General features: G+C 41.6%; 1 protein-coding gene across 2 annotated transcripts; it reads left to right on the forward strand.

Annotated features, from left to right (window-relative positions):
- Window positions 1-3,472: 3,472 nt before the first annotated feature.
- Window positions 3,473-12,459, forward strand: LOC102454836 (C-C chemokine receptor type 5-like). Of its 2 annotated transcripts, none has more exons than XM_014578621.4 (3): window positions 3,473-4,475; window positions 10,205-10,385; window positions 11,396-12,459. In XM_014578621.4, exons 2-3 carry the CDS (start codon window positions 10,337-10,339, stop codon window positions 12,457-12,459), a joined length of 1,113 nt encoding a protein of 370 aa, XP_014434107.2. In that variant the 5' UTR covers window positions 3,473-4,475; window positions 10,205-10,336. The 2 variants fall into 2 exon arrangements, with proteins under 2 accessions (XP_014434107.2, XP_075778024.1); XM_075921909.2 differs by having other exon boundaries at window positions 10,208-10,385.
- The last annotated feature ends 2,809 nt before the right edge of the window (window positions 12,460-15,268 follow it).

Here is a 15,268-nt window from a genome sequence, read left to right on the forward strand (position 1 = left end):
TCAAAGGAGGTACCTGAGCCCTTGGGAGGTCCCCCCCCCCCCAACAAACACCCCAGGAGCCACCCCCTATGGGGCTGCCCCCCTCCTGCAGGGGCCCTGACAGTGGGATTTCTCACACCAAACTGGTTGCCCACAGACCAGTAACTGTCTGGGTGTCATGTTACTGGATTTTAAGGAGAGCAGCCAAGATTACTGCTGCACCCATGGGGGGGGAGTTTGCCCCAAAAGCGTACACAAAGGGGGCCATGTGAGGTGTCAAACAAAAGCTTACCTTCTACTGATTTTGTATATGCTATTCATGTAATTGTATAATGTCTGTATGTGGACGTATAAACATGTATTCTGTATGGATGCTGGAAACTTCTCTCTCTGTGGTTGAGTAATGGGCGAGGAATGCTCAGCCAATGGATATGCTAATGAGTGAAGCTCCACAGACAATAGATCTCTAAGTACCAGAGACACACCTGAAGGAATGCCTGGCCACTGATTATGTGACTCTCTCCAGCTTGGAAGAGACCAGGGATGGGGATAAAATGACATGTGGCAGCCTCCATTTTGGTTCTTCAGTTTTGTTCCAAATCCCAGATGCTGCCTTGCAGGGAACAACGAGCCGGGAAGAACCGTGGACCCATCCTGACATAGGATGTACACCAGAGACTTTTAAGCTAGCAGTTAATAACATCTCTGCTACGAACCTGCATCGAGAACTGGGAGATTCAATGCATGTAATGTATTATCCTTTAACAACCTTACTCTCATGCTTTTCTTTCTTTTAATAATAAACCCTTAGATTTTAGATTCTAAAGGATTGGCTCAGCATGATCTGGTGGGTAAGTTCCAGAGTATAAATTGACCTGGGATCTGTAGCTGGTTTCTTGGAACCGGAGGACCCGTTTGGGGTAGGTGAGATTAGGTCCTATAACCCCTCACCTGTTTGTAGGCCTGGGGCTGTTTGGGGCATGGAGAGAGCTGTGGTGTCAGAGGGGTTTTGCTCATGAGGCTTCTGGCTGGCCAGATAGGCAGCTGAAGTGCTCTGTGTGACTGGATTGTGGCCTATTTGGGAAGGGCCTCCAGTCAGGGGCTGTAAGAAGCCTTGAGTTTGAGCAATTCTCCCTGAGCAGACGCCCTCAGCTGTGTACAGACACGGCCCGGTCCATCACAGTGGTGTAGTCAGCAGGATCCACAGATCTTGATCAATTGAGCTTGGGATCAGAACTGCATGCTGTCTAAATTTGATTTTTGGCATAGAGAGTTTGGTTGGTTAAAGAGCAGCTGAAATGAGTCAGCAACAGTATGAAAGTCTGAACAGAGAGGCTCTGAAGGATTTGTGCTCAGAGAGAGGCATTGACTTTAGGAAGAAAACTACTAAGCATCAGCTGATGTCTTTTCTACTACAGAATGACCAGTGGGTGAGAAAGCAGCTCCTACCCAATGCGGCAGATGCTGTTGAAGAAGAAAATAGAAAGCAGCAGGCATTAAAGAAAATGGAGCTGGAACAGGAGAGGACCCTGGCTGAGATATGTCAAATGGAAAAGGAGGCAGACCACGCATGGCGAATGGAAGAACTGATGAAGGAGCTCCAGATACTTGAGGCATGACAACAGGTACAGCAACCTGAGAACCCACCCCCACTTGCCAACAAGAGCTGGGAAAGGATTTGTCCCATATACCAAGATAATGAGGATATTGAGGAGATTTTGGCCACCTTTGAATGTATTTGCAGTGTGAACCGGATCCCCGATGACCAGCGCATGCCTGTCCTGATGACAAGACTGACTGACAAGGCCAGGGAGGTATTTAATGATCTAGGGGAGGAAGAAGCTTTAGACTATGGGCGGTTTAAAGACTATGTGCTGAAATGGCTCAGGGTTACCCCTGAATCTCACTGGGTGAAATTTAGAAGCTTTAAAATGTCTAGTGATTGTACATATGTGAAATGTGCTCACAAGCTGACGGGCTTTGTTAAAAAGTGGGTCATGGGGGCACAAGTGCATGGGAGTTGTGAGAAACTGCTGGATTTGATCACCTTGGAGCAGTTTCTGAATATTGTACCTGATCAGGTCAGGGCAGCTGTGTGTGATCGGGAGCCCAAGTCAGTCCTGCTGGCTGCAGAGTTTGCAGATGCCCATACCCAAAACAGGACGCAGGACAGGCACAGATCTCTGGTTAAGACTCAGCACCTTTCCCCACTGTTTAGACGGAGGGAGAGGTTCAGGAGCAGACCCAGCCCTGAATTTAACAAGAGAGCAAATAGAAGCCCCAAGAGCAGGAGTGTTCACCCCAAGGATGAGCAGTCCAAATGCTACCACTGTGGCAGACCTGGCCATATGAGGCCTGACTGTCCAGACCTAAAGAGCAGCCTGAGGCCAGCAGCTCCTGACCACTCCATAAGCACCAACTCTGTCACAGTGTGCACATAAGTAGGTCACACAGACTCCAGAGAGGTTTCTTATGCTGCCCTGAGTCCAGATGTGAGCACTGCAGTGACTCATGTTAACCCAGTAACCTATACTGGTGTGGGGGAAGGCAGTAAGCTCACCCGGTATGTCTGGACTGAGGCGTGGAAGGGCAGCGAAGAGTTTATGGGGGAGGTGAAGGTCAATGGGGTCGAATGTAGGGGCTGGAGAGACATTGGTTCCGATATCATGATAGTTAAGGGGCACCTGGTGAAACCGGAGGACATGTTGCCCAGGGAATGGGTAACATTAATGGCCTTGTCTGAGTACTTGGTGAGCCTGCCAGTGTCTAAAGTCCATCTCGACTGGGGAGGCTTTGGTGGGCAGGTATTGGCAGCTGTCCAGGATTTGATTCCGGCTGAGGTCTTGATGGGGAATAACATAGTGGATGTGCCTCGCCAACTTAATGTGGTAACTGGATCACGGAAGGAATGAGGGCCTGAAGCAGATGGCCGCGTGTCTGTGCAGTGAGGGTTCTGGGTGCCTGTTTGATGCCTCAGAGGTGAGGCTGGAGTCAGAAGCAGGGCAAGGGGAACCCAAGAGTCAGGACAATGCTTCTCTGGAGCAGGTTGCAGGGGACGGCCAGAATAGATTTCTCACTATGGAACAAGATAAAGTTCGGGAGGGTGAGGCGTTGTTGGCAGGTGAGGTTTGTAAAATTGAACCTGCACAAGCTGAAGGTGATTTATTTGAGGGAACTCAAGATGAGCAACCTCTGTGTATGGAAGCTGGCAGTTTGGCTGCTGGGAGGGGCAATATGTCTGTTTGAGACGAGTTTCTTCCCAGTCCTTTGTCTGAGGAAGGTGCCCCACAGCCTGTGATGGCTGAAAGCAGGGCTGTTGTCTCAGAGTTGGGTCAGGATACAGCTAAAGCCCGGAAGAAGGAGAGAAGGATGCCGCGCTACACGGGGTTCGAAGCAGCGGGGATTTAAAAATGGCGGCTCCCCGCTTATGCTAATGAAGCCCGGGAAATTCAAATCCCGGGCTTCATTAGCAAGTGCAGTATGCATACATTACCCCGCTAGTTCGAACTAGTGGGGTAGTGTAGACATACCCTCAGAGAGGTAGGCAAGTAAGCAGAAGAAGCTGAGAAAAGCTGTCCATGGGGCGTCCCTTTAAACACGTGTCTCAGCTAGCCTTAGGCAACAGCACCCAGAAGCAACTGCTACCTAATGCCCTGCCTGAACTGGATCCAGGCAGCCTTAAATGTGAGATAGCATCCAGTCGGTGTGGATGCTATCTTTTGAAATAACCAAAATAACTTCAAACGGCTAATGAGAAACATTAGGAAAAACTTCCTAACTGTCAGGGTGGTTAAACACTAGAATAAATTGCTTAGGGAAGTTGTGGAGTCTTCATCATTGGAGATGTTTAAAAGCAGGTTAGACAGACATCTATCAGGGATGATATAGATCAGGCTTGGTCCTGTTGTGACGGCAGGGGACTGGACTTGATGACCTTTCAAGGTCCCTTCCAGTTCTAGTGTTCTATGATTCTATGAGTATTCCTAATGTCTGGGACAACCAATCTCTGGATGGTTCTGGCCCATTCAACAGAGTCATCATGATGACCTCCAGCAAGAGAACAGGCACAGAAATTCCCCCAAATGAAAAAACAAGAAATTATGTCTACTTCTCAGTGTTTCTTCCTTTATTCACCCATTCTGTGCTGCAAGGCTAAGAGAGGGTTACAAACAAAACCAAAATCTTTCTATAATTGTAACTTTGGATTGTGAAACCTAAATCCTACCACAACTATTTCAAAATCTATTATACATCTGTGCTTTACCAGACTTGTTATGGGAGTACTTGAAAGTCCTTTTTAGAAAAGAAGAACTGCTTGATTTTTTTAAACCAGCAATGATTTTTTTTTCCACTCAGAACCTGCTAAACTCGTGTATATTGTAGTCTTTGCACAGGAAAGGGTGTATACCTACTCTGTATTTCTGATGTGTGAAACTGATTTATGCAGTGAGCTAGTCTAAACGACTAAGACATCAGCAGCATTTCTTATAAATCTGGTAAGTCATCTTTCATGTTTTTAGTATTTATGCATGTATAGTTGCTTAGGTAGTTGAAGGACATAACACAAATGTTATCCGAAAACACAGAAAACTACCTGCTCAGTCATTTTTAGTGGATTTCCCCTTTAAAATAACCGTTGAGCAGGGCAGGGAGAATAGAGTAAAATGAACTATTTTAAAAGGATATAAGCATTAGAAGTGTTTCAGAAAAGAGATCAGATAAGCAATGAGGCAAATTTCTAGGGACTGTATTGGATGAGATTATAATTCAGTAAGATATCTAACAATTGGATTGAACAGGGAACATTTTCCTGCCAAAACCTTGATACCAGTGGTATTAGGAAGAAAACTATTCTGAAAACACGATCATGGACCAGTTTTACAGCTAGTATAAACTAGGCTACCTTCACCAAAACCCATGGAACTACACTGAGTTATACAAGCTGAGGAACTGCTATGATACTGGGAAAATATTGACTTGAAATCTGAGAAAGGGAGCATGTTCAACAACAACAACAAAAAACCTTTAGATTTAATTTAAAATATATAATCTTTTCAGCATGCTGTACAAATGGTCTGATTGCACACTCCTTCTCTTAGTCAGGCAAAACTTACAGTGATATGAAATCTGTTTTATTTTAATTAAAATCATATCACTCAGTCCAAGATGCCAAATGCACAATTCCTATCACAATTAATGGAAGTTACATTCCTAAGTATGCATGTACCATGATAGAAATTTACTATTGAATATTAAAAGATGATACCCTTTCTATCTAGAAGAGAGAGAGGGCTAATGCATATTTACACATATGTTAGAATAACTGCAGAAACACATTGGTGTTGTCATTTAAACACTGTGTGCGAAGTGACCTGCTATATGCAATATGTATATCCATAGAAAGTCCCATGGAATATAGTAGTAGCGTCCATTTATTGTCAAGTTTCATCCTCCATTTTAACATTTTTAGTGCACCATGAACGAGGATGGGTGCATTTGGAAGAGGCCCCATCTGAAGAAAGATTAAAAAGACTGGGACTTTTCACCTTTGAAAAGAGGAGACTAAGGGGCGATATGATAGAGGTCTATAAAGTCATGACTGGTGTGGAAAAACTGAATGAGGAAAAGTTATTTACTCTTTCCCATTCCCATAACATAAGAACTAGGGGTCACCAAATAAAATTAGTAGGTAGCAGGTTTAAAACAAACAAAAGGAAGTTAGTTTTTCTTCACACAGCGCACGGTCGGCCTGTGGAACTCCTTGCCAGAGAAGTTTGTGAAGACCAGGAACTAGATAAATTCATGGAGGTTAGATCCATCAATGACTATTAGCCAGCATGGGTAGGAATGGTGTCCCTAGCCTCTGTCAGAGGCTGAGAATGGATGACAGGAGAGGGATAACGTGATAATTCCCTGTTCTGCGCACTCCCTCTGAGGCATCTGGTATTGGACACTGTCGAAAGACAGGATGCTGGGATAGATGGACCTTTGGTCTGACCCAGTATGGTCGTTCTGATGTTTTTATGATGGTGACTAATATTAATTTTTTAATTTTTGCCACTTTTTTTTTCAAAAGTGCTGTGATCTGAACAGGCCCGGCCCGAGCCATTTGTGCGCCCCGGGCCCTGGGAGCACAGCACCGCCCCCAGGAGTGCGGCGCATGCACAGCCCCACCCCGGGGCACTGGCACATATGTGGCCCTGCCCCCGCCCGGTCCGGCAGCCCCACGTGGCGCCCCCTACAATGGGGCACCCTGGGCAGTAGCCTGGTCGGCCTGTAGCTTGGGCCGGCTCTGGATCTGAACATTTTGCGGGAACAGTAATATCTGGCTTTGCTGATTTTTCTGTATGCTTAAGGCATGGAAAGCTTTTCAACTCAAAAGCAATAACTATTGGTTAACTTGTACCAGACAAACAGAATTTTTTCTAAGATGACTGCAGATTTCTGAGAAGAAATTGTAGTCTGTGTTCATGACTACGCTTACACCCCAGATTGTACTGCTTTCCATCCCTAGCTCATATAGCACTTTCCCCAAAGGAGTGTTTATCTTCATCTTTCTTTTATATATGGGGAGACTGGGGCACAAAGAGGTGAGATGACTTGCCTAAAATCAAACAGAAGATCAATGACAGAGCCAGGAACAGAATCCTGGTCATCTGACTCCTAATCAAACATCTTAGACACTGACTAAACTGTTTTCTAAAAGAGTGGAAGAAATTACTTCATGGGATATTGTATATAGGGCTATGGTAGGTACCAAATGGTGCATATCAGTATCTGATGAATAGATACTAAACAAGTTCAGAAACTGTGGTGAAAGGCTTCTGGAGCAAGAGAAGAAACCAAGCTAGTAGGAGGATTTTACTGGAGCCAATCAGAAAGGAGGGGGAAAGAGCAGGATTTTGGCCCCGAAGACAGATTGGGGGAAAGCAGATAAGCACCAAGATAAGGTTCTCAAGATCCAGAGATAGAGTGTAGGGAAGAAAAGTGGGAGCAAGATGCAGACACATCACAAGAATGAGGCAACAAGAAGCAGCCTTGAAGACAATTTGAGAGTGCAGGTTTTAACTAGAGAGATTGACACTATGTCACTGTTTAGATGGCATTTCAGAATCAGATTTGTATCAATATAACAAAATGGCCAGATTCTTAAACAAATCAATTTCAAATCAGGTATTTGTCACATTTCTATTTGCTGATCAGTACAAGTTTAGGAAAAGACCCATCTCCACTATGTCATATCCGTCTCAAATTCCATCATCCATTCCACAGAACCTGCTTTTGAAATGATATATTCTGCTGAGCAAGGCTACCCCCTAAAACCAAGTAACTTACCCAAACTGCTCTCTCCCTAGGGATAGATGCACCAAAGGTTAAGGAGAGTCATGTGAGTCATTGAGGAGAGGACATGTTGGAGTTGGAAGTGGCTTGTTCTCCTTATTGAAATTCACGAAGCTAATTCAATTTCTTCAGTTATGCAGGCCACAGATACAAAGAATGACCCCAATTCTGCATGTGACTGGACAGGCAAACCAAAGCAAATAGAAAAATAAACTATGGAGGGAAAAGATAAGTGGCTACTTTTGGGGGGAAGCTTCTGTTCAGAGGGACTATATAAAAATAGAACCTTTTTAAACTCATGTACTACTAATGTATCTGATCCATAATAGCTTAATTCACCAACAAAACCACACTTTAACTTTCACAATGACTGTAGAGTCAGCACATCTGTGGAACAACTCTTATTTCTTTGTGAAAATCAAGCATTTTTAAAAGTGTCTCAGATTTGACACACAAAAACTGAAACACCCAAAATCACTAGTGACTTTTGACATTTTAACCTGACATTTAATTTTCCATAGAACTCACAGGATGATAACTTTCCACGTAATAGTTTAACCAAGTCTAAATTAAAGCAGAATGGTCCAATCAGACAAACAAAGAGGTATAAAGTTAAGTTAAAGGGGGCTAATATCCAAGAAGAAAATTATCTTGCTCTCCATTGTGCACGATGCTACCTTTCTTAATAGCCATCCATAGACCATGTCCGTATCTCTATGATTCTAAAGGGTTAGGATCAGACAACCTGCAGTCCAGCAAGATCCTTATGCAGATTCTATCACAGCACTGTTCAGTCATACATCCTCATGGATTGTGCTTCCTTGAACAAAAATCCACAGCCTATTAGCTGCTGCAGGTACTTTCTTTGCAAAATCTTTTTCAGGTCTCTTTTCTAAGGCAATAGCTACACTACAGAGTTTACAGCAGGGCAGATAAGGCTGCTAGTGCAGATGTTCTATGAATCTAACAGGCTAGAGATCTCCCATTGATTAATTTCTCTGTGTAGCAGTAGCTATGGTGGTTGCTATCCACACTGGTGCACATCAAATGCTCCATAGTTTGTTATTATTCTGAGGACTTGACTCCACTACACTAGAGATCAATGCTGCTGACTCACCAGTCATTGATTTATTGCTCCTGCTTAGACATGATAAATTGATCTCTGAGTGCTCTCCCATCAATTCTTAGCTGGTGAAGGTTCACCTAACTTCACTGAAGTCAATAGGGCTATACTAATTTATGTTAACTAAGGATTTGACCATTAATGTACACTATTATACATTATTTTTATCTAGATGGATAGCCAGTTGCCCAGCAGGGCCATCCTTAGGATTTATGGGGAGGGACGGAGCTATGTGGTACTATTAAACTAGTGCCGCTGTGCCCATCAGCTGCCGGTGAGGGGGAAAGAGATTTTTCAGAAATGTGATTTTATAATCTTCAGCAACACCATAATTAAATATTTTTAAAGCAAATTTAAAACCAAGTTCCTTCAGTCTAACACAGTAAATACAGAAGCTGAGGTTACCATTTGAATGACTCTTTCACAGGTTCAGTGTTCTGCTAATAGGCCTGGTAGGCTTCTTCCCTTTTTAGTTATCTAAATCCTCTCTGGAGGGAGACACCGCATGCTGCAGCAGCCACAGAACAGGGAGAGGAAGAGGTGAGTAGGTGGACACTGAGATGTAGTGGTGCCCCAAATTTTCATCTACTCTACGCTGCTGCATATTCTGTATATAAGTAAGGATGGCCCTTCAGACAGGGAGAATTGGTGTTTCCTTCTGGTTGAAAGGAACATTCCTGTGGTGACCTGAGGTAACATCATGGTCATCTACCCTAATCTCAAATCCTTAAGAATTTTTAGTATAGATCCATAACTTCATCAAATATTATCTGCACATACATTTTGCAATGATCATTACAACCATTGGACTACTGGTTCTCAGTAGAGGCCTTAATGCTATTGTTTGGGGAACTATTATGCATATATCTGATGCAGGGGAGCCCTAGAAAACTCCATGTATCCCCAGTTGGCAACAAGAGTCCCTGACACACAGCAACTAAAAAAAAAAAGGAAACAATTTCACTGAAAAGCAACCCTGCCTTTTAAAGATTTTGACACCTTACATTCCAATCAGCTCTCACAGTTATGTGCTTTTCCAAGATCAGCTTGCTTTTGAATGGACCAGTAATAATTTTAACTGTTTACTTGAAGATATCTCCATTTAGATAAAAAATAATGTATAATAATGTACATTAAGGATTGACATAAATTAGTACTGTATAGCTCCATTGGCTTCAATTAAGTTAGGTGAACTTTCATCAGCTAAGAATCTAGCCCATGAGCATGTGTAGTTCATGCTTAGATAGACTTGTAGTCATTAATCAGTGATATTTAAAGTTGTCAACAACTAAGTCAATGTATTTTCATAAGTTCAGATAATATTATTTGTACATATTTATATGATACAGGTATCATCATATATTTGTTTACTGTCAAAAAAAGGAAAAGACTGTCCAGATTAAGATGTCTCATCCTACCAACATTGTGTACAAACAAGGCTAAAAGAATGTTATTTTGCATGCACAACTTTAATTCTGCTCACTTGTGCCTCCATCTGGTGCACTAAATGTGGGAAAGGTCTCATGGGAAATTTGCATGAGATCTTGTAATTAAATACTGTATCACAATGTGTATGTACAAGTGGGCAGAATGAAGGCACCACCGGCAACTCTAAAACTGACATTTCCTAAGTTTAGAGTTTTTGACTTCAAGCTCAATAATTTTCTATTAATTTACTATGTTATGTATTTGCATTATAGAAGAAAACAGATACATTCTGTTATGTATAACTATAATAATTCTTCCTTCATATATACTCAGCAGAGTTTGACCCCTGAAACTTTAGCATAGATATACAGCTATCCACCGTTTGAGCTACCGAAACTACCAGCAGGCAAAGGCTATCATCTGAGGGCACACACATATGTGTATGGGAACACCTGCATGTAGAGAATGGCTCAGGAGAACCTGGAATCCTTTTGTAATCACACTCTCTCAGGAGGTAGGGGAATTTCTTCCCTGTGCAGTTTTTCTGGGGAACAGGGGGGAGCTACTGTGGCCATGTACTATTAGATGTGTGGTTAGTGTGAAGTTGCTGTGGCCACATACACTAGGTAGGTGATTAGTGGGAAGCTGATCTGACTCTCTTATTCTGCACCACAGCTGTTATGACAGCTCCCAGGTACTACCAGTATAGTGATTGTTGCTACATAGGCAGCACTGTGAGCCTGGGATTTTAGAGCAGTGGCTCTCAACCAGGGATATATCATATGTACCCCTGAAGATATGCCAAGATCTTTCAGGGGTACATAAGTTCATCTAGATATTTGCCTAGCTTTACAATTAGAAAGTAAGTACAAACTAAAATTTAATTTGGACAGTCACTTATGCACACTGCTCTATACACAATACACTGAAATATAAGTAGAATATTTATATTTCAATTGACTTGTGTTAATGTTAGATGGTAAACATGAGAAAGTTAGCAATTTTGCAGTAATGGTGTAATGTGACACCTGTATTTTTATGTCAAATGTTGTAAGCAAATAGTTTTTAAATGAGGTGTAACTTGGGAGCTATATAAGACAAATCAGACTTTTGAAAGGGGGTATAGCATATAATAGTCTGGAAAGGCTGAGAGCCGCTACTTTACAATGATCATTTTGTTTTTAATTTGAATTGCTATTCCTGAGAAACATAAGGCACTGCACAGACATAGTAATTTTCAGCAGTTCAGAATACAGCAAAACCTAAACAGTATTTCACGGTGAAAAAGAAAAGGACCTTCTGTAACCATAAGGCTTTTCCTTCACTGCATTTCAATGACCCTGTGTAAATAATGGAAATCTTAGAACTTCTAAAAAAGATTGCAGTTGATTTTTATAATAAAAAGCACTAAGCAGCTGAAATATGGGAGTCACTACCAGCCTCCAATTATTTGCAGTAAAATTCGAATCTTCATATGAGTTTTAGTTTATTTCTTTAGTTTCTACCATCTTTTTCTTCATCCAGGACAGAACAATATGACTGAAAAAGATGACATGACAACCTATGATTACTATACTGGCTCAGAACCATGCCAAAAAGCCGATGTCAAAACATTTGCATCCCGGTTTCTGCCACCGCTGTACTCCTTGGTGCTGATATTTGGCCTGGTGGGCAACGCGCTTGTTGTGCTGATCTTGATAAAATACAAGAGGCTGAAAAGCATGACTGACATCTATCTCCTGAACCTGGCAATTTCTGATTTGCTTTTCATTCTTTCCCTACCATTTTGGGCTTACTATGCAGCACATGAGTGGGTTTTTGGAAATGCAATGTGTAAAATTCTTTCAGGGGTCTATTATGCTGGCTTCTACAGTGGAATTTTTTTCATAATACTTTTGACAATTGATAGATATCTGGCAATTGTCCATGCAGTGTTTGCTTTAAAAGCTAGGACAGTTACTTATGGCATTCTCACAAGTGTTGTCATTTGGGGTGTAACATTATTAGCTTCTCTTCCAGGGTCAATATTTCATGAAACTAAAAAGGAGTCATCTCATATTACATGTAGCCCTCATTATCCATCAGGACAGGAAAGTGAATGGAAGCAATTCCAGACTTTAAAGATGAACATTGTGGGACTTGTCATTCCACTTGTCATTATGATCTTCTGCTATGCACAGATTATAAAGACGTTACTGAGATGTAAAAATGAGAAAAAACACAAGGCAGTCAAGCTTATTTTTATCATAATGATTGTTTATTTTATCTTCTGGGCACCATATAATATTATTCTTCTCTTGTACACTTTTCAAGAGTCATTTTCCCTAAATAATTGTGAAAGTAGCAGTCAGCTGGAGCTAGCAATCCAAGTGACAGAAGCAATTGCAATGATCCACTGTTGTGTTAACCCCATAATATATGCCTTTGCTGGTGAAAAATTTAGGAAATATCTTTATACCTTTTTCCGAAACCACATTGCAATCCACTTGTATAAATATTGCACAGTTCTCTATGGTGAGGCACCTGACCGAGTTAGTTCCACATTCACCCCATCTACAGGGGAGCAGGAAATCTCAGCTGCGTTGTAAAGGATGTCTAAGTAAAAAAGTTACATTCACTTTTTTAAAAAAAAAAAAACAATTGTGCAAAGGATCAAACGTTTTGTATACGTGGCTTTAAAGAGGCCACTAAAGAGGCACCTATGCAATATATGCACATCAATTTTCTCCACCAAAAAAAATAGTATTTATTTTTAAAAATAGGTCAATTTAAAAAGGGGATATGCATACCTAACTATTCACTTGGATAAGATGAATTTAGAGAAAAAATCACCCCTTTTTAAAAAATGCAATATGTCATATTTTGGTCAACTTGGCCCTGAAAAAGTTTGGGCTAATGAACAAACTCGCAAAGTACTTCTTGAGAGAAAGTATCATTAAGAACATGAAATGAGGTCAGTTCCTCTTGAACTACCTCTCACATCTTAGTACTAGATATGCCATTCACTTATACCAACATGTATTTCATCTCACACAAAGCTGGTGCTATATCAGTGTTAATTATGCTAAGTTAACATCTGTAATACAAAATCTTGAAAATGAGATCCTATAAAACATTTCTAGTTGCTTTTGCTTTTATTTTTGGTTATGAACACTCATTTTTCATATTAAATTGTAATTTGTTAACCATTGGTTCTGTTAAATCAAACATTATTTACTTACAAGATATGTAAAATATACTTTAAAACAATAATTTTAATCAAGTAGATTATACTGTTTCATGGTCAAGAAATTAACAAAATATGCACTTTTCTTACCCCAAAAAGTGTCTTAATTAGCACAGGTTGACCAGAAAGTCAATGCTTATGCAATGAGAGAGAGAGAGAGAGAGGTCACTTTATATAAGGCTTGAATAGGGCTGGATTCTGCCAGGTGAGTAATGTAATTGTTCTAGGAGTGGTGAAGGGGGAGATTGGGTGTTTGATATTGTTTTCAAGCAGCAATCTTCTCCATAACCTGAGAAAAGAAAAAAGCAAATCTGTAGCCCTTGTGATTGCAGATACAACCTTAAAAATATGAAACTGAAGCATAAAAAACAACTAAAAGTCCTGCAGTACATTAGGGTATGTCAACACTACCACCCTAGTTCAAACTAGGGTGGTTAATGTAGTCAATCGAAGTTGCAAATGAAGCCCGGGATTTAAATATCCCGGGCTTCATTTGCATCTTGCCAGGCGCCGCCATTTTTAAATCCCCGATAGTTCGGACTCCATGCCCATGGCTACACGCGGCACGGAGTAGGTAGTTCGAATTAGGCTTTCTAATTAGAACTACCGTTACACCTCGTGTAATTAGAAAGCCTAATTCGAACTACCTACTCCGTGCTGCGTGTAGCTGCGGGCACAGAGTCCGAATTATGAGGGATTTAAAAATGGTGGCGCCCGGCAAGATGCAAATGAAGCCCGGGATATTTAAATCCCAGGCTTCATTTGCAACTTCGATTGACTACATTAACCACCCTAGTTCGAACTAGGGTGGTAGTGTAGACATACCCTTACAGACTAAAAAAAATGTAAAAAATTAAAAACCAACAAATAGTCTAGCACAGTGTTTCCCAAATGGTGCTCCACGGAACCCTGGGATTCCGCGAAGCGAACGTAAGGGTTCCGCGAGAACCCGAACGCTCCTCTCCCCCCGCCCATAAAGAGACAGAGGAGCCCGGCGTGCAAAGACACTGACTCCTTCCCCGCTCCCCTTTCAGACATCTCCCGCATCCCCCGCTGCCACTCTGCTTTTACCACCGGACCTAGCAGCTTGTCCCACTTCTGCCCGATCAACCCAAGATCCCTCTCCCGCGTCCCCCACTGCCGCTCTGCTTTTACTACCGGAAAAAGCAGAGTGGCAGCGGGGGATGCGGGAGAGGGATCTTGGGTTGATCGGGCAGAAGCGGGACAAGCAGCTGTTGCTGCTGCTAGGTCCCTTGGTAAAGGCAGCATGTGGGGGGGGGGGAGGGAGTACTATCAGTGAATGGAACACCGGAACGCCTACTCACTGTGAGGATCGGAACAAATCCCCATACACACTGTGAGGACACGTGGCTCCTGTGTGTGACTTTAAGTTTAAGAATTGAATCTAATATCAAAATTCCCCATGGATCGTTGGTTAAAAGAAGGAACTTTAAAGAGAAAAGTGAGTACTTCAAACTCTAATATTTTTACTGAAACCAGCAAGGAAAATACTGAGGCAGCTCAAGTTATTTATGAAAAATTTCAGCTGACTAATAAGAAACGCAGGTATTGTGAGGACTATTTGGCATTTGGATTCACAAGAAATGGAAATGAAGATGCTCCAGGTGCCCAGTGTGTAGTGTGCAACAAAATATTATCTAATAGTTGTTTAGTACCTGCTAAATTACGAAGACATTTTGAAACAAATCATCCAGAATACAAAGATAAAGACATTAGTTTTTTTAAGCAAAAGCTTGAATCGCTTGAAAAAAGTAAACTCTTCATGTCAAAAATTGCCAAATCTGATAATGAAAATGCAACAGAGGCACCTTACAAAATAAGCTATCGTATATCGCTCACCGAAGAAGCACACACTATTGGGGAATCACTCATAAAACCATGTGCAAAAGATATTGTGATGTATATGTTGGATCAGGAATCTAGTAAAAAAGTTGAGGCTATGCCACTATCAAACAATACTGTCACACGTCGTATTCACGATCTTGCTGCTGACATCGAGAAGGAGCTTATTTTTTGGCTGCATTTATGTGATGCATATGCATTACAATTAGACGAGTCCACTGACGTTGCAGGTCTTGCAGTTCTGCTTGTATTTGTCCGTTATGATTTTAATAGTTCTATTGAAGAAGACTTACTTTTATGTGAATTTT

The sequence above is a fragment of the Pelodiscus sinensis genome, chromosome 2 (genome assembly GCF_052426305.1).
Source record: "Pelodiscus sinensis isolate ZL-2025 chromosome 2, ASM5242630v1, whole genome shotgun sequence".
In the NCBI taxonomy this organism is placed as follows: domain Eukaryota; kingdom Metazoa; phylum Chordata; order Testudines; family Trionychidae; genus Pelodiscus; species Pelodiscus sinensis.